This window comes from Diabrotica virgifera, chromosome 5 (assembly GCF_917563875.1).
Source record: "Diabrotica virgifera virgifera chromosome 5, PGI_DIABVI_V3a".
NCBI lineage: Eukaryota > Metazoa > Arthropoda > Insecta > Coleoptera > Chrysomelidae > Diabrotica > Diabrotica virgifera.
In genome coordinates this window covers 169497749-169524595 of record NC_065447.1, presented here as the reverse complement: position 1 = coordinate 169524595, position 26847 = coordinate 169497749, and the positions used below count along the sequence as shown (strand labels likewise).

General features: G+C 32.1%; 1 protein-coding gene across 1 annotated transcript in view; it reads right to left on the bottom strand.

The window, feature by feature from the left end:
* The window catches only part of LOC126884552 (importin-7), a 112172-nt gene that overhangs the window by 37272 nt on the left and 48053 nt on the right, over nucleotides 1-26847 (bottom strand). Inside the window, exons 3-6 of the mRNA XM_050650511.1 lie at nucleotides 25186-25491; nucleotides 14193-14449; nucleotides 11466-11647; nucleotides 11048-11255 (exon numbers count right to left, since the gene is read on the bottom strand). Coding sequence (XP_050506468.1) covers nucleotides 11048-11255; nucleotides 11466-11647; nucleotides 14193-14449; nucleotides 25186-25491 — 953 coding nt within the window. The remainder of the gene's footprint in view (nucleotides 1-11047; nucleotides 11256-11465; nucleotides 11648-14192; nucleotides 14450-25185; nucleotides 25492-26847) is intronic.

Genomic DNA, 26847 nt, shown 5'->3' with positions numbered 1-26847 from the left:
TATCGACATCCTGGAGAGATTCCAATCGAAAACCTTGCGCATTATCACAAATGCACCGTGGTACATGCTCAATGAACACATCAATCGTGATCTCCAAATGAAGACTGTCAAAGAAGAAATTGCCAGTTACGCCCAAAAATATGACATCCGACTACAAAACCACCCCAACAGGCTAGCGAAGAACCTAATGAGACCCCAGGCAAACAGAAGGCTAAAGCGCCACACTCCAAGCGATCTACGAACAAGATTTTAAATTTTAATTTTTAAATTTTCAAAAATATTTTATTTATTATAGAGTTTTATTTGTAGGGTTTTATTTATTAGTCACAAATAATTTTGTTAAGTACTAAAATTATGATTTTATAGGTTATTGTCACTGGACAGTCTCCTGCAAGTCTCTTTTAATTGTTAAACAATTTACTTATTGTAATCATTATTACAGATTGTAAATAAATGGGATGTTAAAAAAAAAAAAAAAAAATTTTTAGTAAAGGTTCTGAGAAAAAAATTCTTGAAAAAAATGATTATTTTTGGTCTTCTAAAGTATACTAGTCCTAAACGCAAAATAAATGTCGCTGCACCCCATATTTAAAATATGGAAGAACAAGCCACAAAGCATCAGGTTTATTTTCAGGCCACTTACATTGCAATTGGATAACTTTTTGTAGAAAGGAAAGACCCAAAAATATTTTATTAAGTAAATATATGTGTGTATTATAAAAATAAGTTATTACCAAAAGAAGGATTTTTTAAATTATATCATATATGTATGTAAGCTTTAAATATTTAAATGCAATTTAATTGATACCAAATTAAATTAATATTTATTATTTTTGTGGGCTTGTTTCTTTATAGAATATAAAACTATGATTACAATACTTTATTGCTTATAGACCTGGGCATTTAGAACAAAAATTACCGGAATAAATAGATTTTTAAATACAGCACCTACTGATTCCCAACTTTTTGCATTGTATTTGGGATGACGTCAGGAAAAAAGTATAAGTTTACTACAATAGAAAAATGGGTGGAAATGCATGATTGTATTTAGTGCATAAACATGTGAAAATCAGTATATTAAGGGCTAGATTTTGTTACTCGGGTGGTTTTTGGGGTCTCTGAACATGAATGTGTCATCAGAACCGATCCCCAGATCACCTGGTGCCCAGGGTTATTGCTAAGGCATGTCATCTGGAGTTTCGAGGGTTTCGGCACTAAATTGATGCAACAGATTACTCGGGGATTTTTGGGGTCGTTGAACATGAATACGCCACCAGAACCGACCCACGGAACACTTGGTGCCCAGAGTCATTGCTAAGGCACGTCATATTCTGTAGTTTTAAATGTTTTCGATACTAAATTGACGCAAACAGATTACTCGGGAGTTTTTGGGGTCGCTAAATACGAATACCCTACCAGAATCGACCCCCGGAGCAAATACCCCACGGACCCCAGTATGACAGCCCTGGGCACTAAGGCTATCTTCTCCCGGTGAGGGTGGTTATCCCTTATCCGAGGGGTGGAATAATTGATACGCTTACTTGTTGAGTTGGTTTATTTACACTCGCATTAGTATAAGCTGGTAGCACCGCACCCAAAGAACATCTCGTGTAGAAAGAGACACTATCTTTAATGTGGAAATATTACGTCTGATCACCAAAATAGAATGACGAATGTCTAATATAATATTATGAATTCCCTTGTTATAGTTTTACTGTTTATATTTTTAGAAATGCCTATTCAGCATCGACCATGAAAAGTGTTTATAATTGACTCTGCAATTATTAGTTGAATCGTGATCTGGGCTAACAATATTTATATAATCGAATGAAGGTTGTAATATTGTTATGATGACATAAATAACTGAAAGTAATTATTGTAGATAATTACAGGGTGTTTTTAAGATATATCTACTGAGTACAGATGAATTCTTGTACACCTTCCCTTTTTAGGAATTTTCCGACTACGGGGAGGGAAATTTGCAAGTCGTGCTACCAACCCATACTGTGTTGTAATCAATACAAAAAATTTATTTTATATACAAACTTCCTAAGCCTACGCAAATACATAAATAATATAAAATGTTCGTTTAACAACATTGTTTCGTAACACTTGTCACTCACTGTGTTTTCGGATTGTAAGCATATAATCTATTCTTATGTATTTCCTTGATTTTATTGTTTTCTATTCTGATTTTACAATTAACGTTATTTACTTCTGTTATCGTGAAAGGACCTACATAAAGACTATCAAACTTACCATTCTCTTCCCTTTTTACAAGGACTAGGTCTCCTCTTTTAAAGTTTGGGCTTATTTTCTTCTTGCCGCTCTTTTTTGTCTTCATTGCTTCTAGTGAGGTGACCTATCGTGTCTATGTACGCTGTGTCCTCTGGTTTCGAAGAAGTGTCCGATATCACGTCTTCTTTGACAAGTGTTCTATTCGGTTTGTTAATGTGACATTCATGGCATTGTTTAACGTATTTTCTTACGTCTTTTTCTAAATTTTTCCATCTAAATCTTGCTTTTAGCTTCTTTATTAGTCTATTTTTCTTTAAGTGTCCTCCGAACATCGTGTGATTATGGTATTCTCCTATTAATCTGTGTTTTTCTTTGTCATCTTTTATTGTTTCTGGTACTTCACATATGTATATTTCTATATTCTTCAATTTTTTATTTCCTTCTTTAATAAATTCATCAATTGTGCACATTTTAAAAATAATATCATTTACGTATATTTTTACTTTACGTACTGCATTCTCTACCGCCAGCTTATCAAGCTGTACCAACGCTTGGTTTAAATCGAAATGATTCAATCCTGTGGCTATGCTTTTGCTGCATTTTATTTTGTTTTTGGCCCTAATGCTCAGTCTTGGTGAGATTAGTTCTGCTCCAAAGGACAAAATTGGTAGTCTATGCGCCTCTAAATTATTTAGTACCTTCCTTACTGTCTGTTTGGTGGCTTCTGGCTGTAGTGCGAGTTCACTTTCAGCCTTTGTTGGTCTTGCTTCTTTCTCCTTTTCTTTTGCTTGAGCTCTTGTTATGGCTAGTATATGGGCGTTGTCTATGTATAGGTTTTTTAGTTGATGCAATGTTATTCTTGAAAGGCTGTCTGCGTAGTTACTTTTCCCTGTTATATACTCTATCTCGAAGTCATATTCTTCTAGGTCTAATCTGATCCTCGTGAGTTTTGAGGTTGGTTCTTTCATTGCAAATAGGTGTGTCAAAGGTTTATGGTCTGTTTTTACTTTGAATGTTGGTGCTCCATATAGATAACATTTAAAATAATTAATTCCCCAATGAATCGCTAGTAATTCCTTAACGATTATAGGTTTATTACATTCTCCTTTACTAAAACTTCTTGATGCATATGCTATAGGTAGGTCAATTCCGTTATAATCTTGACTTAGGATTGCTGAACAACTCTCATTGGATGCGTCTGTTGTTAAGATAAACTGTTTGTTGAAATCAGGATATTTTAAAATTGGTGGTTTCGTCAGAGATGCTTTAAGCTTTTTGAATGCTTTTTCACACTCCTCGGTCCACGAAAATTCTACTCCTTTCCTCGATAATTTGTTGAGTGGTCTGCATATTTCCGCAAAATTTTTAATAAAACGTCTGTAATAGTTGCAAAATGCTACAAATCTCTTTGTTTCTTCCGCTGTCTGAGGTGTCGGATATTGTTCAATTGCTGCATACTTCGCTTTGTCTGGTGATACTCCCTCTTGAGAAAGATCATGTCCTAAATATGTTACTTCCCTTCTAAAGAATTGACATTTTCCTGGGTTAAATTTCAAATTGAATTTTCGACATGTCTCGAATGTCTTTTTCAGGTTGTCTAAGTGATGTTTTTCGGATATTCCAATTACTACGATATCGTCCATGTAAAGAAATGCTTTGTCTGGTGTTAATCCTGAAAATGCTATTGACATCATTCTTGAAAAGCTATTTGGGCTTACATTTAATCCAAAAGGTAATCTGGTAAAATGAAATGCTCCATTTTCTGTGCTGAACGATGTGTATTTTCTCGATGATTTTTCTAATGGTATCTGGTGAAAGCCTGACATTAAGTCTATAACTGAAAACCATTTTGCTCTTCCTAGTTGATCTAATATCGAATCTATTCTTGGTAATGGAAATTTGTCTGTAACTATCTTCTTGTTCAGTTGTCTAAAATCTATGCATAATCTCCATGCTTTTCCTCCATCTATAGCTTTTTTCGGTACCAGTACTACTGGACTGTTGTACTCGGATGTAGATGGTTCTATGATTCCTTGGTCTCTTAGGTTTTGTACTTGTCGATTTAATTCCTCTGTTTGCGCATGAGGTGTCCTATAATTCTTGATATATACCGGAGTTTGGTCTTTAACTCTTAGTTTTTGTTCGTAGAAATTGTTACAGGTTAACATATCATGCCTTAGGGCGAATATGTCCGAATATTCCTCGCATAACGATACTAAGTTGTCTCGTATGTATTCTGGTATGTCTAATTTCAGTGATTCTCGTAATTCTTTTTTTCTGTCCTTGCTGTCGTTGACTAGCCTATATATATTGAATAGTTTAATATTCAACGTCCTGATTGTGCTTGCGTCTACATTTACTGTTTCGTACGTTGTGTTCAAAATTTTGATGTATGGATTATTACTTGAAATAATTGCTCTTGCTATGAATATTCCTGGTTGTATTTCTTGCTGTTCCACTATCCTGTCTTTCTTTAACGTTTGAAAAATTTTTACGATTCTGTAAATTTCACATCTAGGCGGTATTATTATGGTGTCATTGTCTATATTATCCAGAATTTTCGTACTAATGTAACAATCGTTGTCCTCTTTAATGTGCATTTTAAGGTTTGCGTAATCTAGTATACATTGAAAGTTAGAAATAAAGTCTCTCCCAATGATTCCGTCTGTTGGAATTGGAAAGTTAGGTTCTACCAATTGAAAGATGTGTTCCAATCGAGTTCCTTTTACTTCGAGTGTTGTCTCAACTTCTCCCATTGTTTGCAACTATCCTTTAGTGACTCCTTTTATTTTCGCCTTTGTGTTTGGTTTCACCTGTTCCTTCATAAAATCTTGTGAACATTTTAGTATTGAAATGTCAGCTCCTGTGTCTATGATAAAAGTGCTTGTGTTTTCAAGAATTCCTGTTTTCATTCGTACAAAGTTCGTTAGGTTTAGGACGAAGTTGTAAATGTTATATTTTATTTCTGCCTGTGTGCTTCCAACTTCTTGTTCATTCAAAACCCCAACTGCTGGTTTTCTTGCTCTTCTTGACTGTCCTCTATTTCTAGTAACCTTACGTTCCTGTTACGTCCGCCTCTCTGGTTTCCTCTGTATGTTTGATTGTTAAATTGTCTGTATCCTCTGTTCGAATAATTTCGTTGATTGTCCGTTGCTTCTCCTTCGTTCCGTTGTCCGAAGTTATTTCTTCTTCCTCTGTCATATTTGTTATGGTATCCTCTTCTGTATTGCTGCTGTCCTCTCCTATTCTCGTAGTTTGTCCTATAATTTAAGACTCTTCCTTGTGCATTTTCTTCAGTCGTATCGATCGACAAAAATTTAGATACTACTTCCTGCGGTGATGTAAAGTTGCCTGCTTCCAGTATTAGCTTAGCTTTCTCTGAATTAGCGTTTCGTTTCATTGTTGTTACTACTGCTTCCGTCGTATATTTCTTTGCTAAGTCAAGTGGCATTCCTTCCGCTATGTATGCTACTTTTAATTGTTCTGCTAACTCTTCCACTTCAGATGCGTACACTGCTGCATCTCTATGCCCTTGCCTTTTTTTTGCTAATTTGGCTATTAAATTCTTCGGATTATCACCTTTTAATTCTTTCTTTAGTGCTTCAGCTATCCGTGGAATTGTATCTTCTGTGGTTATTAGGTTCCTAGCCTTATTGGTGAGTCGCGTTTTTATTAGCGTTACAGCTGTGTCTTCATGACCTTCTGCCAATTTTCCAAGTAGTTCTAATGCGTCTAAAAATGGTTGTAATTTCCCTGCGCTTCCATCGAACTCGTTGGGCAATATCTTGCTTGCGATATTCAAAAATTCATAGATTGTCAAAGTCATGTTTAATATTGTTATATCTTGTTTTATGTCACCTTTTTTCTCTTTTATTTCGTCGTTAATTATTTCTTTATGTCCTTAGATTTCGGAACTTTTTTCTTTAAGACTCTTCTGCTTTGCCTGTCTATTTCTTGTGCAATTTCCTCAACTATTTTGACAAAATCTTCCCAAGTAACTTTGTTGCTACTCATTTATACATAATTTTTTTCTTTTTTCCAGCTTCTGCACTTCTTAGCGAAAATATAAATTCGATAGTCTTACGGTGTATATAGATATGTAGTATATAGATATATAGTAAAAATATAGAGATAAAATAATACGTCAATATATGGTAAAATATGTAAAAATTGCAGTGGTAATAAAAATTCAAAAATAAATAACGTTATATTAACCCTTGTAAATAAGTAGTTAGAATAATAATTTAAATGTATTATGCATATAGCGTATATTTGTTATATCGTATATTTATTTTGATAGGTATATTTACGATAGCAAATATTAAAATCATAAAAATTGCAAAAATATACTAAAAATCAGTAGTCAAATAATAAATGAATAAAAGTCAGCAATGATAAGGTATACGTTGATAAATATGTAAAAATCATATAAAATTGTATCATTGCGTCCTATAATAACTTAATATGAGGGTAAAAAAAATCTTTTTATATTGATAAATATTGGTAATAGAATAGAATAATTAAGTAAAAATAGGTAAACTTGAAACATATATTAATGTAATTAAGGTAGCACATAATGTTTAAACTTTATACTTTATATTAATCAGGAAATACCATAAAAATAGCTAATATGGACTTACCACTTTTACACGTTTTTGTTCGTATCACAAGTCCTCGCTGCACGTTCCATAGCATTGTCCATTTTCCATTGTCCCACGATGTTCCATCTCCATACTATTCCATTTTCAGCTCCGCGTCGGCCTGATGTCTCCATCCATTTTACATATACCACACTGTTGTCTAAGGTGATCTAGGTGCCTGAACATTGACGTGTTTCTTCATACCTGTCCTGTTTACCAGTCCTGAGTTCTTCCCTGGTTCTGGATCGCCATATGACAGCCCTGGGCACTAAGGCTATCTTCTCCCGGTGAGGGTGGTTATCCCTTATCCGAGGGGTGGAATAATTGATACGCTTACTTGTTGAGTTGGTTTATTTACACTCGCATTAGTATAAGCTGGTAGCACCGCACCCAAAGAACATCTCGTGTAGAAAGGGACACTATCTTTAATGTGGAAATATTACGTCTGATCACCAAAATAGAATGACAAATGTCTAATATAATATTATGAATTCCCTTGTTATAGTTTTACTGTTTATATTTTTAGAAATGCCTATTCAGCATCGACCATGAAAAGTGTTTATAATCGACTCTGCAATTATTAGTTGAATCGTGATCTGGGCTAACAATATTTATATAATCGAATGAAGGTTGTAATATTGTTATGATGACATAAATAACTGAAAGTAATTATTGTAGATAATTACAGGGTGTTTTTAAGATATATCTACTGAGTACAGATGAATTCTTGTACACCAGTCACACTGGGCACTAGGTACTCCGAGGGTCGATTCTAATGTCATATTCGTGTTCAGCAACCTAAAAATCATCCGAGTAATCTGTATGCATCAATTTAGTGCCGAAAACCTTTTAAACTCCAGAAGATGACTTGCCACAGCAGTGAACCTGGGCACCAGATGCGCCGGGGGTCATATCTGATGACATATTCGTGTTCAGCGACTCCAAAAACCTCAGAGTAATCTGTGTGGATCAATTTAGTGTCGAAAACCCTCAAAACTCCGGATGATGTGCCAAGTACCTGGATACCCTGGACACCAAGCGCTCCGGGGAGTCGGTTCTGATGGCGTATCCATGTTCAGCGACCCCAAAAACCCCCGAGTAACAAAATCCTGGTCCTTAATATACTGATTTTGACATGTTTATGCACTTTTGGATGCATTTTATGCACTGTAAATTAAACTATCGGCATATGCGAGAACGATATCGGCAAATTGTCATGGAAGCTACCCGCCTAAAATTTGGACACGGTACTTAAAGAAGAAATGCAACTATGCACTTCCATCCATTTTTCTATTGCAGACTTTTTTCCTGACGTCATCCCAAAACACAATGCAAAAAGTTTTAAGTCAATAGGTGCTTTATTTAAAAATCGATTTATTTTTTCCTAATCGCCCTGGTCTATTATCCAGGTGAAAACGCCAAATAGCAGTGTAGTCTGGGCAGATTATCGGAGAATAGGCCATTTTTGGGAAAAGTTATTTACCAGCAATTTTATTGCTGGAATCGAATCTAATGATTGTATATATTAATAATATAGATATGCAAAGTCCGCAGATAGTGTGCTACTTTTTTTACAAACAAAATGGCGCCCGAAAATCGTGTTTTTTCAATTTTTGCTCTATAGCTCCAAAGACTTTACACCAAAAACACCCAAGTAAAAATTCACCGTAATTAAATTCTGCATAGAGACGCGTTTTGCCCGATTTACTTCGACGAAAATTTTCCCCGGAAAATGCGGGTTTTTCCAGCAAAATCTTCAATTTTCAACTAAAATTTTAGATAAGTAATTGTTTATCAATAATTAAATAACTTGGTAATATAAAAGCTCTTTTCCTTTATAATATTATAATTCCAGAAGCCGGTGGAAATTGAATGAACAGTTAAGCAACAATTGAATTGTTAATTAAAAATTTATGGTCCCCATAATAACCGCAATAATTATGATACATAAGAATAACTATGATTTTTGTATAAAAAGACACTGTACCTATCTAATGTACTTTACAGAATTGAAATTGGACTATTTAAGCGGCCTCAGGAATATTTTAAAATTATAAACAATTTTTTGGCTTATAAACAAATAGAATATCTCGGGAAATATTAAATTAAATTAAATCATGAAAACGGTATTGGAAAAAAAGCGACAGGGCGCTTCTTTTAAAAGAAAAAACGTTTAATTTTGATGAGTGGTTCCTGAGATCCAACCGGTCAAAGTTGACCGGCATTTACGGCAAAAATATAAACAATAGGATCATAATTTTCAATCCATCACCTTTTTATTTTTGTCTTCTTTCTCCACACCAATTTTTATGTCTTGAAAATACTTATAAAATATACTATTATAATAAAAACTATCGATATTATGAGTGAAAATTGCCAAAATTAGCAAAATTCCAATCAAAAATTAGGTTGGAGAAAATGTAATCTCAAAGTTCAAAATCCGGTATACGTTAAAAAATGCATTTTCTCGGCTTCCCACGGAGCAATTTTCTTCATTCTTTTTTTGTTCCCAAGTAACTCAAGGAGAGCCATCTAAATAACGCATTATTAAATGTCAAAGTTGCTTTTGTTTTATTATAATAAATTAATTTATTTATTATAACAAAAACTTGTAATTTGTTTAAATAATTATACAGCTTTCAAATGAGAATATTTGTGTTTTTAACGTTAACAGGTACACTTGTAATAAGTTTGTCTAAAAAAAGTCTACAACTGAAAAAATATGTAGTTTTCTTTTCTTATAAATAAATTAATCTATTATAACAAAACAAAAGCAAGTTTGACATTTAATAATGCGTTAGTTAGATGGTTCTACTCGAGTTACTTGGGAACAAAAAAAAATGAAGAAAATTGCTCCATGGGAAGCCGAGAAAATACATTTTTTTAACGTATACTTATTTTGAACTTTGAGATTACATTCTCTACAACCTAATTTTTGATTGGAATTTTGCTATTTTTGGCAATTTTCGCTCGTAATGTCGATAGATTTTATTATAATAATATATGTTATAAGTATTTTCAAGACATGAAAATTGGTGTGGAGAAAGAGGACAAAAATAAAAAGGTGATGGGTTGAAAATTACGATCCTATTGTTTATATCTTTGCCGTAAATGCCGGTCAACTTTGACCGGTTGTATCTCAGGAACCACTCATCAAAATTAAACGTTTTTTCTTTTAAAAGAAGCGCCCTGCCCCTTTTTTCCAATACCGTTTTCATGATTTAATTTAATTTAATATTTCCCGAGATATTCTATTTGTTTATAAGCCAAAAAATTGTTTATAATTTTAAAATATTCCCGAGGCCGCTTAAATAGTCCAATTTCAATTCTGTAAAGTACATTAGATAGGTACACTATCTTTTTATACAAAAATCATAGTTTTTTAATTTTTGATAAACAATTACTTAGTTGAAAATTAAAGATTTTGTTGGAAAAACCCGCATTTTCCGGGGAAAATTTTCGTCGAAGTAAATCGAGAAAAACGCGTCTCTATGCAGAATTTAATTATGGTGAATTTTTATTTGAGTGTTTTTGGTGTAAAGTTAAAATCTTTGGAGTTCGAGCAAAAATTGAAAAAAAAAACACGATTTTCGGGCGGAATTTTGTTTATAAAAAAAGTAGCACACTATCTGCGGACTTTGCATACCTATATTATTAATATATAGAATCATAAGATTCGATTCCAGCAATAAAATTGCTGGTAAATAACTTTTCCTTGTATTTTGCTAATTAGCCCAGAGTAGTGATAATTAGCTGACAATTAATTGTAGCCAGACCTACAAACTAAGAACTGATACAACTGTAAAATAATACAAAAACAGTAATCATTAATGACGAGAGTGATAAATAAATAAAATAATTGGCACAAGGAATCAGAAAAGAAATAAAAATGTAAGAGCTTTCATACTTCCCGAAAACATTGCTAGTTTTGACATCCGAACTATTGCAGTTAAGACAGTTTCACAAACTAACGTAATATAAAAAAAATTACGGCCGAAAAATCGCCTATGCTCATGTGGAAAGAGACAGGAAATCTATATTTATTTCCGTAGTTCATCAATCGGAACAAAATTCAAACTCTTTTGTTTGTTTTAGTATTATTTGTCATGCAAACGTTAAAATATTAATGAACCTCTATACATATAAAACACTAAACAAAAGATGCCTACCTGTACATTTTCTTTCTTAAAAATATATCTGCTAAGGAACCGACCATGTGCAAAGCTCCATCCTTTTGTGCAGGTTCAGTTGCCGTGTTCGTTAGGATAGTTGTCAACATTACCATAGTTTTTTGCAACATTTCTTTTCGTTTTTTACATGAAGAATGTAATAATGTTTGAGCAGCTGTTACCGGAGATACAAAATCTTCAAAGACGTCTGGAGAAGACATAAAATTCAAATTAGTTTGAAAAGTATTAATATTATCATTACAGAATATACATAATTATAAAACCTCACATCATCACATTCGTAAGTTCTACCAATTTTGAACTAATTCCAAATAATTTTGTTGTCAAATATGAACAAATATCTTAGAAGATCCAACTACAGATCTGTTGTATTTGTATTGAAAAGAATGAGACTTACCAAACTTAACTCTGATATATTCATGTGCATCAACGGTCCAAAGTTCGTGATCTTCAGCCGAGTAACTCATAAGAGGGAACAAAACATCCTGAATGATAGCGGGCATATGTGGCTTTAGTATTTTCCACGTATGTCCATGGGACACTGCCTGATTGAGGTAGTTTAATGTCTGCTGTAGAACTCTAGATAAAAAAAAACAAATAATACTATGGGGCGTGCAAAAAATAACGGAAGTAATTTTGATAAAAACACAGGCTTTTAATAGGTTTGGCATAAAGTAAGTTATGTATTGTCATTTTTACCAGATGATCGCTGATGTTACTGTCAGTCCATACAGTTGATAATATTTCGATACAAAATTGCAGTATAAAGTATGTGGGTGGTAGTTTCCCAAAATGCTCAATATCATACACGTGTCAAAACGTGTTATAAAAAATGTTCAATATATTGAAGAATTTCTTGTGCTACTCAAAAAATGCGAAGGAATTGTGGAATTTTCAACTAGCGACGAAACTTGTGATAACTGCACAAATAGAACGTCCAGGTTTTCAACCATGTACCATTCAATGTAAAAAGTTGTTTTTCTGTGTGAAAAAAAGTATCATGTTCTCCAAGAACGTCAACAACTAAATATGTATTCTAATTTTCTCTTCCTAATCTTGATAAATTAAGTTCCTATTTCATTTCACATAATGCACTCATTCTTTCTTTGGACAGTCCAAGGAACTTCCTTAGCCCTTAGAACCTTATGGGTCAACGTTTTAAAAGTTTCATTGTTGTCCTAATGTACCGGGTGTCCCAATAAGAATGGCTCTCGGCCATATCTCAGGAACCGTTTATAGTAGAGCTTTGAAATAAAAAATTTTATAACAAAAGTTGCCTCAGGAAAAGCCTGGAAATTATTTTCATAATTGTGGGTCCACCGCTAGAGGGCGTAATTGAATATCAAAAATAAAAAAATCTAAATTTTACAAAATTTTCCTAATGAAGGGGCACTGGAAATCCGATTATTGTATTCTTCATCAAATTCTGCGCATATTTGATTTAACAAGTTTAACTCTACCTTTGCAAATAAGAGGTGGGGGTGAGTGGGAACCTTGTTATGAAAAAATGGCTGTAAGTCCGGTTCTGCTAAATCAAATTTTGAAAACTGGGTCTTGTTGAAGACAGATCTTTTTCTTCAATGTAAGTGTGATAATTTTGAACCATCCTAATAAGTAATAAGTTTAGTGTAGTTTTCTTTGGAACATATTAAATACAAGTATGCATTTTTAATCATACTTTATAAAATTAGATTAAATTAGCAATAGAATAGCGAAAACCGCATGTCGATACCTTTTTTTTATCTCAAGATATCTCGAGAAACGTGTAAATTTTATACATAACTGTTACTATCACCGGTAAACTAAGTTAACGAAAAGTAGTGTGCTGTGGAAAAAAACAAAATAAAATTTTCCTGATGTCAACGTATAAAAATATAATTAATTAAAACAACAATATAAAGAGAAACAATACTATTAAAATTAAATATAACACAGAACAAAAAGAAATACTTAGTGACGACCTAAATATTCAAATTGTTGCCCATCATACACTACTCTAGAATACATTATCCAGAGAATACTAAACGCCATTCAAAGCATATCGAGAGCAGAAATTGAGACTGCTGTTCAATCTACTCTTGAAAGAGTAAATGTTTGCAACGAAAATGATGGGCAAAAATTTGAACGTTTATGTCATCACTAAATAGTTGTTTTTATTTCTTTGTAATAGGGCTTTTCAACGCTTCTCATTTGTTTCGAGCCTCTGTCATATGCCGTATAATCCGTGTATAATATTAATATACGAGATATGAACGAGGCTCGAAACAAATGAGAAGCGTTGAAAAGACCTAATATACGTTGACAGCTGGAAAATGTTTCTTTGTTGTTTCCATAGCACACTACTTTTAATGAATTTCGTTTACCGGTGACAGTAACAGTTATGTTTTTAAATTTACACGTTTTGTAAGATATCTCGAGATAGAAAAAAGATATTAACATGTGGTTTTCGCTATTCTGTTGCTAATTTTGTAATATGGTATTAAAAATGCATGTTTGTATTTAATATTTTCCAAGGAACACTAGATTTCTGAAAAAATTAAATAACGCCTTCTAGCTGGCATATTACTCAGTAAGTTGGTTCGAAATCATAACTTTTACATTGACGAAAAAGATCTGTCTTCAACAAGACCAAGTTTGCAAAATTTGATTAAGCAGAACCGGACTCCCAGCCAGTTTTTCATAACAAGGTTCCCACTCACCCCCACCCCTTATTTCCAAAGGTAGACCTAAACTTGTCAAATCAAATATGCGTAGAATTTTATGAAGAATACGACGATCGGATTTCCAGTGCCCCTTCATTAGGATAATTTTGTAAAATTTAGATTTTTTAATTTTTGATATTCAATTACGCCCTCTAGCGGTGGTCCCACAATTATGAAAATAATTTCCAGGCTTTTCCTGAGGCAACTTTTGTTATAAAATTTTTATTTCAAAGCTCTACTATAAACGGTTCCTGAGATATGGCCGAGAGCCATTCTTATTGGGACACCCGGTACAGTTAAATATTCATATTCAAATCATTCAAAGTTAGCACTCTCTTGATAACATCATTACTCACTGTGGTTGTATGTTAGTATGTTATGTAATTCGGATGCTAATAAAATAAAAACAACTAGTAACTTACCTAGGAGGTACCCAATTACCACCACGATAGCCATCTAACACTCTCAGTAAAACTTCCAAAATGCCTGCACTGAACGTTTGCAAATACCACTCGGCAAATTCATTGTACTCTTTAGTCACATGTCCTGGTGAACCATATCTTTCAAACATACGGTACAGGATGTGAAGGGCCCACTTTTTGCATTTCCACCACGGTAAGTCTGGGCGTTCATCTTCATCTGGTTGAAGGGCTGCAGGAGGTACAGGTCTTTCAACGACCTAAAATGTAAATATGTATATAATATTGTGAAAGGATTCGTAGCTGAAAGTATCGAAGATCTTCAATTCCTTATAGATCAAGTCACTAGAGAATCAGAGCCGGATTTAAGGCAGTGGGGCCCCTGGGCAGAATTGGTGTGGGGTCCTACCATCATTAAAACAATTGTTATTAAACTATGGTATACAGTCAAATACAGGATTTTCCCTTTTAGAAATTAAAAAAAAAATGTTGATCTACTTTTATAATTATATTTTTAAATAATAAAAAATACAAGAGTTGTATCTTGTTACAGTAAAATATTAAAAATAAATATAGTAAAATGTATGGTTAAGGTCCGGGTACCTTTCGAGATTTTTTAATTGAAAATTCCTTAATTATGTCGGACATGTCTAGTTGCTTTAAGGAGGGGGTATGGTTTGAAATATTTAATTTTTTTTATTATTTCAAATAAAAGTGCCTACTTTCAAGAATACACTCTGAAAACTTCAAAATAATCGGAGTAAAATTACCAGAGATACAGGGTGTTGAATATCCCTACCTTCGACTTGCTTTGCCGCGACTTCGCGCCAGCACGCTTGAGCGTAGTAAGAAATGTTAAACAACTGTTCGCCTTCTCTTTTGTAGATTACTCCTCGATTCAAAAAACATATTCCAATGTGCATCACTTTACCATTTGGCAGACAAATAAGAAGCTGAAGATACAGTTGTCAAAACTTTAAAAGCATTTTTCTCAAAATTGCTTTTTCAAATGCGGTGGACATTGTAACTTAAAAACTACTCGGCCGATCTACCTGATATTTTGCACATACTTTCTTTAGACATTTCATGAGGTAACAACGTCGAGATATTTTTCTTTTTTTGCTTATTTTTTGTTCGACAATAATAAATCTGTTGATTTTCTCAAAATTTTTACCAAAAATTTCATTTTTTTGATTTCTGAGTGATACCAAAAATTCAAAAATCATTAAAAATAACAAAACTCGACGTTGTGACCTCGTGAAACTCATAAGCTAATTAAATCTTTTTGAATTTTTTGTTTCGTATGATCGAGTGTCGAGTTCTGATGTCCACCGCAAAATCCATTTTTTTGTGAGCTGCCTGTCAAAATTTGTCACCAATGGCTTATTTTTCAATATTTGGGATTAAGTTTTTTTCTAAATATTCTTTGAATTGTACTTAATATGCTTATTTAATTTAAAAATAAAATAATTGTACCATAGCTTCGAAAAAAATTCACAAAAATGTGCTTGATTTGTTGATTTCAAACCATACCCCCCCCCCCCTTAAGACATCGTGTTCAATGCTCAGCTCATTATAGAGAGCTGATTCAAACGCTCTTGGCCCATCATAAAGTCGATTTTTAAGTAACATATATTTTGAGAATGATAAATATTTCTTCACTGCAGTTAGCTGATCAGAACTAAAAATAAACTAAGTGTCACCACAACGTTTGCAAACGCATCATTCGCATTCTTTTCTTTTAGCAATCGCTACATTTGAAGTTTTTTACTTATATTTGATGAGCCGATTTTCTATTTTAAATGAATTGAAAAATTCTACAAATAGGGAACTTGCATATATTTTTAAATATTAAAATAATATAAAATAAACCCTTAAACACGCAACAAGACATGGCGTGTTTGAAATTATTGACTTAACCCAATGATTGTCAATGTCATTTTTTACGTTTTCATTAATTATTGTTTGTTCCTTTAAAATTATTTTAAAGCATCCGCTCAAGAAACTTATTATTCTGACGATGATTAAAGTAATAATTGAAACGTCACCATGAATTTTAATTTAGTTATGGGTTTTATCTTTAAGTTTATTATTTTTATCAAGTTTAATGGTGTGTCCTTATCTACATACATTAAAATAATATTAAAAAATATAAGGTAACATGATCTTACTTAAAACGCATGCATGCAAAAAAATCAAATATTTTTAACTCATACGCTTATTACGCAGCTTTGAAAATGCTATAAAATTCAAATTTCTTCAGAGACGCGTAAACGGGTTTGACGTCACGACCAACTGTCTACCTGCCATCAACAACAAAACCGCTAGGATATTTCGAAAATATTATTTACAAATTCATTCACATTCACTTAAAACTCTTATGTAGAAGTCGATTGTATAAATAAAAGTTCAAAAGAAATAAAGGTTGTTTTGAGGATTGTATGGATGTAGATATAGAACAGGGAACCAACCGCCAAATTGTGAAATATTAGTTTCTGTTGTTAAATAGATTTATACAATACCCCTGCACCCAGCTCCAGAATATAAACCTTAAATAATACTCCTAGCGCCATCTATTGACGAAAGGTTTATGTTCTTATACAGTTTCGCGAAATAGTAATTTTAGAACAAAGATCCACAATAATCTGAAAGTTTATAAGAATGTCGGGTGTAAAACAAATATTAAATCTTTTAAAAGGCTCTGAAGTATTGCCAGGACCAATGCACATAATAAACAGCAGGTAAGTTTACAAATTATTACATTTTTATACGGATTTTATAACCTCAAGTATGTTACGTGGTTCCTTTTTCAATAATGAAGTTAAGTGAAATGTGGGGGTTTGGTACTTTTTATTGTTGTTTGGTTCCATGTTCTAAAATGTCTAGTAGGAATAATATGGATTCTCTTCTTATTGGTTCTTTGTTCAGAAATATGATATTTATGGAATCCGAAGTTATGTGCACATAAGTACCTAGATGTTTTCGTATTTTGCTAAGATGTTTTTTGGAGTAGGATTTGCACGACAATATTCCTAATCATCTCATTCGATGAACACAAATTAGGTAGTCAGACATTACTTTGGTGTTGTGTAATAAATCAAAATATATTTAGATACCGTTTTTTTATAGTCAGTTTGAAAAAAATACTGGTTTATAAATACGCCACTACCTATTATAGCTTTGTTTCAGGATAATCGTAGCTTAGGTAACAACAAAGATAGTTATCCAAATGGTAAGCAAAATGGTGCAAGTAAGAAAAATAGTACAGCTGAGGCTCATAATACAACTATGGAAGGCCGGAACACCGATTTATCTGAAGAGAGTGACTTTGACGACAAAATTGCAGATCCTGATTTTCAAAATGATGAAGCCTCATATCCAGAAAGTACCGATGATTCATCAGACAGCAGTGCAAATACGGGACACGATTCTAACAACGAAAATTATACTCAACAAGTAAACTAAGAAGAGCATTGGAAAGGAAGACCAAGAAAAGGAAGAAAACGGAAGTACATTGGACAAACAAAAGCAATTCGGAGCACTTTAAAAAACACCAAAAAACCATATATTTCTAAAAGAGGGTTACACGTAGATTCTAAACAATTTATTGACTATCAACGTAACTGTAAAGAAAAATGTTATACAAAAATTAATAGTGACATCCGCAGAGAAAATTTTGAGAAATACGTTGGTAGTTATGATCTTCAAACATCATTTATTATCGGCTTGGTCATAAAAGCCATAAAATTTCAGCAAAGATTGTATGGGCCAGAAGATTATGCAAATGTTATGAGAAGCTGCAGGAAAAAAAATGCAATAACAGTGAACACCATGACTACTAGTGACTTCTAAGTTCAAGTACACGAGAAAAAATGATTGTCAACAGAAAAACCGATATTATAGGACAAAAAGTAAACTGGTTGTTGGTTCGAAAAATTAAAATCGAGAAGGTCCATTTAGTTTACTTTTTAAATTATCACATCATGATGATGAACAGTTTATTTAAGTTGATTTAAAACCAAAAGTTAAAGGTAAACCACAGCTATCATTAACAACTGAATTGGAGCTTTTATGGATGACTGTAAAACCTATTTCTGCGCCCAAGTTAAATGATATTAAATCTATTATACATTTGATTCCTAAAAACGAGCAAAACTTGTTAACATCATTGCTTGCTAATGATGCTATTATAGATGATGTAGGTAGATGGTTATGATGGTGACATTGATTTTGAGTTTGAAACTGAAACTGAATAATGAGGCAGATTTTGTTAAAAAGTTCTATCAAACATAATAATTACCATTTTTTTTTATTTTCTTTTACCTTTATTGATACCTGTTTGTAGCATTAAATATTGTTTTTACGTTTTTGTACAAGGAACCACATTACTTTGTTGGAAAATAAACCTGTTTTATTTGGTGACTTGACAATTTCTTGTGTTCCCTGAAACCTACTCGTTGCTAATTTATCAATAGAAATATTTTGTTTTATTATAAAAAAAAATATTCCTATTTATACATGGAACCAAGTGACTGGTTCTTTTTAAAATTGTATAAAAAATATTGAAATTTAATTTTTTAAAAAGGAACCAAGTAGCATATTTATTTTATGAATGATATTTTTTAAACTACTTTCAGACAATAAGAGTATAAATTACCTATACTAATATTAGACGTAACCTACAATATCTTAAAATAACCGTTGTTCAAAATAATCGATTCTAACTGATGACAATCAATTTTGTTGATTTTCTCAGTTGTTACTTGATGATGCTTGGTTCCCTGTTCTATATCTACATCCGTATTAACTCCATTTAATCGTATTTAATTGGAAATTCCAAGGTATTATTTGTGTTCTTGTAGGTATAGTTCATAATCAGTTTATTAATTTCAAACTGAAATCGATCAGGTGTTAAAACAAATAAGTAAGCATTATTAATAAGCATTTTTATATTGTTTATAACAATAGGTTTTAGTTGCTCTTACTTTTATTACAAAAAGTATAATAGATATTGTATTGTTTATTTTTAAGTTTTTTGTTTCTTCTTTGTTATGAATCTAAAATATTTCTAACGTGCTATGTACTAAGAGTAGAAGTCACAAAAAAGATTTTTCGGGATTCTTCTATATTTTGAATTATATAATTAATAAGGTATTACCAAAGTAGAAAGTAAAATAGTTAATTACTAATTTATTAATCATATTTAGTCATCATTTTCATATTTAGTTGTAATCGTTATTTCATCAGTGGCAAAAAAGACTTTGGAAAGTCCTAATAAAAAATTTTCATTTTTGACTTATACTCTTAATACATAGCATTCTAGATTTATAAATGATAGGTTTTAGTTTTGTTTATTACAAAATATTACGACTGAAATAAATGTATTCGGAAATTTAATTATAATAAGGGACAAACGTTTTGGATTGAAAAAGTTGTGTTGGTAGAAAATCGAGACCGAGAGCCAAAATCTAATCTATCAACCAAATAACCAATGCAAAAGTACAGTAGTTGCAAATGTTTCTATTTAAAAAATAAGTGTTTTTTTTGCGTAGCAGATACATACTTTGAAAGTAATTTAAAATTTACTTATAAATATTTGGATAGAATATGACGCATGTCTTATTGACAGTTTGATTAGTATAGCACAAGACTTTTGAAGTGTAAATATTTTCCCCCCATCTATTTGGTTATGCTAATTATTAAAAATAAATGGAATATTATTTCTTTATGTGAGAATGAAATTCAAATTTTGAACTAAATTTATGCCTATTCATATATTTTATTAAAACATTCTTTTTTGTTATACGTAATTTTTTAGTAGTATGTATGAACTTACATAACTTTATAATGTAATTTGGCAGTTGAGATACATAAGTTGTAAAATAAAAATGTATTTCCGTAAACTAAAAACAATATTATAAATAAATGATCTTTAAAATTTCAAATATTGTCTTCAAAGTGCACGTCTGGCACTAGCCAAACGAGAACACTGGCAAACATCATTGTTGGTGACGTCAGACCCCAGCCCGCGCTTTTGAAGTTGTTTGAAATGGTAAATTTGGGCGCGCAACTATTATCAGCTATTGTATGTAAACTATTAATTATTAAGACGTAATATTTTAAACATAATATTTTTAAACATAAATTAACAATTTTATGCAAAAATATTTTTATGTGCAAGTTCCCTATTGTACCAGTTTGATACCTAGGTTTTCATTTACATAATTGCTATAATTGTCGGTAAGCTTCAGTGAGTGAGCTTCAATTTCGTTGGGAGTTGAATTTTCCAAATATTGTCAAAATCTCTATATAAGTGTAGAGGAAATGAAAAATACATCCATAATATAGTCCTTCCAAGAAATCAAATAATGCTTTTGCAGCAGGACAACACTTAGCTGCAGCTTTTGCAATTAAATTTACAGAGTAGGCGGCACACGGAATCCACACCAGGATTATGTTATCTAATTTTAGCCTGAACACCATTGTATTTTCCAATCGTAACTGACGTGTTGTCGTAGGACTGTCCCCTGTACTTTTTCATATCAATATCATCTTCTTGCAAGAATGTCATGAGAGAAATATATAACAAGAGAGAAATAATTAAATGTATCTTATGCTTATTATGACCATGATTTTGAAAAATATGAGAAACCTGAAATATCACAGTTAATGGGGAACTTGCACTAAAAATTTTTTTTGCATAAAATTGTTAATTTATGTTTTAAAATGTTATATTCAAAATATTACGTCTTAACAATGAATAGTGTACGTACAACATGTAATCAAAGTTCCGCGCCTAAAATTTCCGTTTTAAACAACTTCAAAAGCGAGACCTGGGGTCTGACGTCACAGGCCACTCGTATCGTTTGTCCGTTCGGGGTGGGCCATTGCATTTAATGCAGTTTGCCCATAGATAAATAATATAGTTGAAATATCTTGTTTTACTCTGTGGCAAAAATGATTTTTTCTGTGACAGGCAAAATATTAACATTTTATCTCTGTTGACATGTATCAAAAAGTTCTTTTTTATGAAATTACTTTGTTCGTTTCTTGTGTTGAAGAACAAAGAAGAAACAAGTAACTTAAAAATAAACAAAACTTTTAGTAATAAAAGTAAGAGTAACTAGAAAGTATTGGTGCTACTATAGTATGCGGTCTACAGTCGGGTTTCTACTATAGCTTGCGGTCTACCGAGGGATGCGGTGTAAGTATAAGCTGAGATGATAAAGATATTAACTAGTAAAATTACAATAATGATTCTTCTTATTTATGCGTATTATTAACTTTGTAAAGAAGGATTTTGTTGCTGCTAATCACCATAATCTTTTCTCAGAAGGCTTTGAACACAATAATGAAAGGCTCCAGTAGGTACTAATAAACATTACAATAAAATATAATCTTTATTATAATGCAAATTACACCGTAATCTTTTCCAGGATATACGAAATCCTTCGATTAGAGGTAGGTAGATCAAACCCACGGGGTAAACCGTATAAGTACTATAATATAATGGTACCAAACTATTGTTATAAACGGTTTAAACATGCTTATTAATAACTCTTACTTATTTGCCTTGACACCTCGCATTTCTCCAATAGAATAGCTTTTACTACTTTTTATAAAAGTTGCCACGATGAAGACATCAACGGTAGGTAAGTTAGTCAGATTGACCTTTTGAAAAACCCTCGTCCGTCATATTATGCGTTTTAAACTCTTTACAAGGTAGCACTCAACTTTAGTAGCACTCAACTTTATCAATTTCAGTTTAAAACTAAGCTGATTGGGGAACTACTTATTACAATATATAAGATGAACATAAATAATACCTAGGAATTTTTCATTAAAGACGATTAAAATGTAATATACCCGTGATACCTACCTTAATCGCGTTGTTTCCGCCGGTTCACCGTGGCCGGTGACGTCGAACCAATAGAAGGACGTTCAAGAGCCTCCTAAGATATTTGAATTTTATAGCATTTTCAAAACGTCGTAATTAGCGCACGGGTTAAAAATATTTGTTTTTTTCGCATGCAAGCGTTTTAAGATCATGTTACCTTATGTTTTAAGATCATGTTACCTTATGTTTTTTAATATCATTTTAATATTTAAAAATTTTTGCAAGTTCCCTATTGATTGACAAAGATTATTCTATATGAATAATGTGCTGATTTTTTTAAGTTTGGGGCTTTGTGGGGGGCCCGGGCAGCTGCCCAGCCTGCGCCCCCTTTAATCCGGCTCTGTAGAGAATGCTCCAATATCGGACTTGCCACAAATACATCAAAGACAAGGTTAGTTGTGGTTAGTAAACAAGATGTAGGCCCTATGCAATTAATTGTCAACAATGAACCGATAACAAAAGTTAACCATTTTAAATACCTAGAATGTTGGATAAATAAGACACTAAATCCTGATGAAGAAATTAAAACTCGGATAGAAATTGCAAGAGGATCAAGTTCCTAAAATGTTATGTGTATCCTGTATTGATGTAAAACCTGGATCATGAAGGTTAATATAATGAACAAATTAGAAGCCTTCGATATGAGGTCATATCATAGAATGCTCAAAATATCATAGGTTCAACGCATTTCAAACATAGAAGTTTTAAACAGAATAAGTCAAGGCGAAGGTGACTGATGGTATATAATGAAAGGCAGCAGATACTGGATACTACCCCAAGTAGCACAATAAAAACATATTAGTTTTATTTAAGGTTTATAAAGGTTTTATTGAGGTAAATAAGAAAATAATGGTTTTAAAGTTACCTTGCAGATATACTGCCAGAACTTTAAAACTGTTAAGCATTTGTCACTAGTTTTAAAGCATCTAATAAGAGTATCAAATAAGACTAATTCTGTGGCTTGGTTCTAAAAAAGCCAATGTCAAAATTTCACTTTTTTGTACAGCTCTATTTACAATTTAATATTGACAAATCAAAACGCAAAAAATTGACACTGACCATTTTAACAGAAAGCCACAGTATGTAACTTTGTGTTAAAATGGCCAATGTCAATTTTTTTCGTTTTGTTTTGTCAATATTAAATTGTAAATAGAGCTGTACAAAAAAGTTAAATTTTGACATTGGCCCTTTTAGAACCAAGCCACAGAATTAATCTTAATAGATAATTTGTCTTATTGTAGTTTTAAAATGGTTTATTCTCAGTTCAATTTAAAACTAATCGGATTTATGAAGATCTTCCGGAATGTTTGGTTTTATTAGATTCTAGTTTGTTACCTTTTAGTTTTAAAGATTCTCCTAATATGACTAATAAAACCTATTATTAAAACTACTTGATCTCAAGACTATTATGTCACTAAAACATGCCTTAAAACTATTTTTTTAGTTTTCTTTAAAGTTGCTTTCTTAAAAGCAATTAGTAGGCTATATTAAAACCAAACGCTCTTAACTGAATCAATTTGGTTATCGTAAAGACTAAACCATGCTTCTTGTTAGAAACAATAAAACTAATCGCATCCCATCTTCTTTCATGTCCAAAATGGTCGCCCATTTGTTTTAGAGCGAAACAGTGGTGTAGTGTGTTGTAAAAAGTGGAAGTACAGTTAATATGGAAGAAATAAGTCGCAAATACTTAAAATATAAACGAACTGGTCATTTTAAAAGAAAAATATAACACACACAACATTACGACGCCTATATTTTAGGTTAGATTCACATTAAAACCGAGTGGCATTATTGACAGCAGCATTAAAACTAAACGGTTTTAATTCCAAGGCAACCTTGCTTTTATGTAGGATATAAGCTCTTGCAAAGGTATAAAATAAAACCATTTGATCTTAACAATTCTCTGTCGATAAGCTAAATAGTTTTATTTGGAATTCGCCCATATTGCTTTCTGGAGATGCTGAAAGCCATGATAGATTACAATATAAGGGTTACATAAAAATTATAAATAAACGACTTAAAGACATAAAATCGATTTATTTTAACATTAAAACATTAAAATTGTAGATAAAATTATTTTTCTGTCAAATTAATATTTTTCGGATTTAAATTTTTTTATTATTTTTATTTTTTAATCGCCAAAAGTCAGAAATTTTAGGGCGCCTGCGATATTTAGACCTACTTTTGTTAACATTATCAATAAAGTTGGGTGCGCAAGTGTTTTTCAACTTTGACAGTCCGAAATAACCAAGTACTTTTTATTATTTTATGGTTACAAATACGTATCTACCTATCATAACACATGTAAAAATTTGTTGGCCTATAATATGGAGTATATGGGTTTAAAAAATCATTTAATATGGTAAATTGTCTTTAGAAGTCTCCATTTAGAAACCTTTTTAAGTTTGCTATAAAACTACCTGCGCTTAAAGTGTCTTTTAACATGGTTTTAAAAGCACCTTCACAGCAGCTTTAAAACCAGTTGCTTAAGAAAACAAAGTTTTAAGAAGGTTTTTATTTTTGGTTTTATTGACCTCTTTCAGAGTGGGTCTTTTTATGCTGAAAGCGGTTTTATTGCAACCTTAAGGTTTACTTAAAAACCAAATGGTTTTAATTTTAGTTTTATTCTGCAGTTTTAAAGCATCCTTGAAATACTTAATAAACTCATTCGGTGCTACTTGGGACAGTTAATACTCAATGGAAAGATCGACGGAAAAAGAGGAATTGGTAGGACGAAATAATATTCATGGCTCCAATACCTTCGTCAATGGACTGGCTGATCAGCAGATTAATTGTTATATGCCACGCAAGATCGAGATCGATATCGGCAAATTGTCATGGAAGCTACCCACGTCTAACATTAGGGCATGGTACTTAAAGAATAAGATTTCGTAACTGCGTATTTGAAAAGATTGTGATTAAAACTGCAGTTTGTTTTAGGATAGAACTATTAAAAATTAATTTGTTCAAAAGAAAAAATAGAAAAAAAAAAACTGATATATCCAAGCACCAAAATAATTAACTCTGAAGATAATGTTCGGTTTAGGAATACATTATCAGCAACTGGTCTATTAGTAATACACATATTATTCTCACCTGTCTGCAGACTTCCATCCATTGAGCAAAAGCATCTTTACTAATCAAATCTAAAGGCAAAATATACTGTGTAAGGGCAAAATAGACCTTTAATCCTTCTTTCTGTAGAAGTACTGACTGTTCAGATGTGTCAGGTAATAATCTAACTTCTAATTGGTAGAGCTGAGGAAGTAGGAGGTTCATAGCTTCATGGAGAGGCCCTCTTTCTTCAGCTTTTTTATATTCGAAGTTCTTTACTAGTTGATAAAGACATAGGAAAGCTCCTTGCCAACCGTTTGGGTCTGGATTTGATAAGTAGACGCTGATCTGGTAAACAAAAACGGTTGTTGATATACAGAACAAAATAAAATATGTGATAAAATAATATATGTCACAAAATAAAGTTGTGATTCTTCATTAAAAAAAGAGTATGTGTACTTCGTACGCACATAAGAAGTTATACTTATATGCATTACTATGATTTCAACGAAATAAATATATGTATTTTAAACATTTTGTACTTATGTACTTATTAAAATAATACCAAAAATTAAAAATAACGTTAACACGTCATTTTTTATGAACTGTAGCCTCCCCGCAATTACTTTTCCCTTGACGAATCGTAGAAAATCAAAAAACGTCAGATTTTCTACACAAATTCTTAATTTTCTTTTTATATTTTAAAGGTAATCATATTCCTAACGAAGACAAATCCAAAGACACAAAAATTATAATAAATATGTTTACTAAAAACACTAATATATTTTTTTCACACTTTATTTATATTGATACATACGCAACTTGAAAGATTTAGCAACTAACTTCATACTGTCGGTATGCGCGTACTTCATACTGTCGCACTGTGGTTCCAAATGCCGAAAACGTGATCATGAACCTTTAAAAGCGTATATTGTTCATACACTTCGGAATTACTTTCGTACTTAAAGGTTTTTGGCATCACTGATTATGAATCTGACATTTTTTTAAACAAAATGGCGGATCCAACATGGCAGAAAAAAACTGAAAATATCAATCAAAACGTAAATTTTTTTGTCAAATTTGATTTTGAAAGAAATTTGATATTAAACGCATATTTTTTGGAATATTACATTATAAGGGACGTTTGAAATTGCTGATTATCAGTACATTTTCTTTTTGAAGTACATTATACAGAACCTATTACTTATGTACAACCCTGTATACATACGCAACAATCGCCAGAATAATGTAATACCCGTCATTTCACACTTTTGTATTCAAATAATTGCCATCAATGCAAAGGCAGTTAAAGGCAGCTAAACCAATGTGATTTTGTATCTTCTGGGCCCTGATTCTCATTCAAATTTCGACTGAAAACAAGTCGCTTTCAATATGGCGACGTTGAAATGCGACTGTGCGGGCCTTGTGGATTTTAGTTGAACTAACGAAATGACGTCACAAAATAGCGACTATCGAAATTAATAGCGACTCCAAAAAAGTGGTTGATATTATAATTTCGAGTCGAAATTATTGTTGGGGTTTGGTTTAGATTAGGAGATGCGTTTTGTTTGTTTCTTGCAAGGAAAACTAAAGCAAAAGGTATGAACATGGCTGGGTTTTATTGAAATTTACTGGTTTTGAGTAATTAGAATTAGATAGAATAGTATTAAATTAGAAATATAACAATTGAGAATGTCCACACGT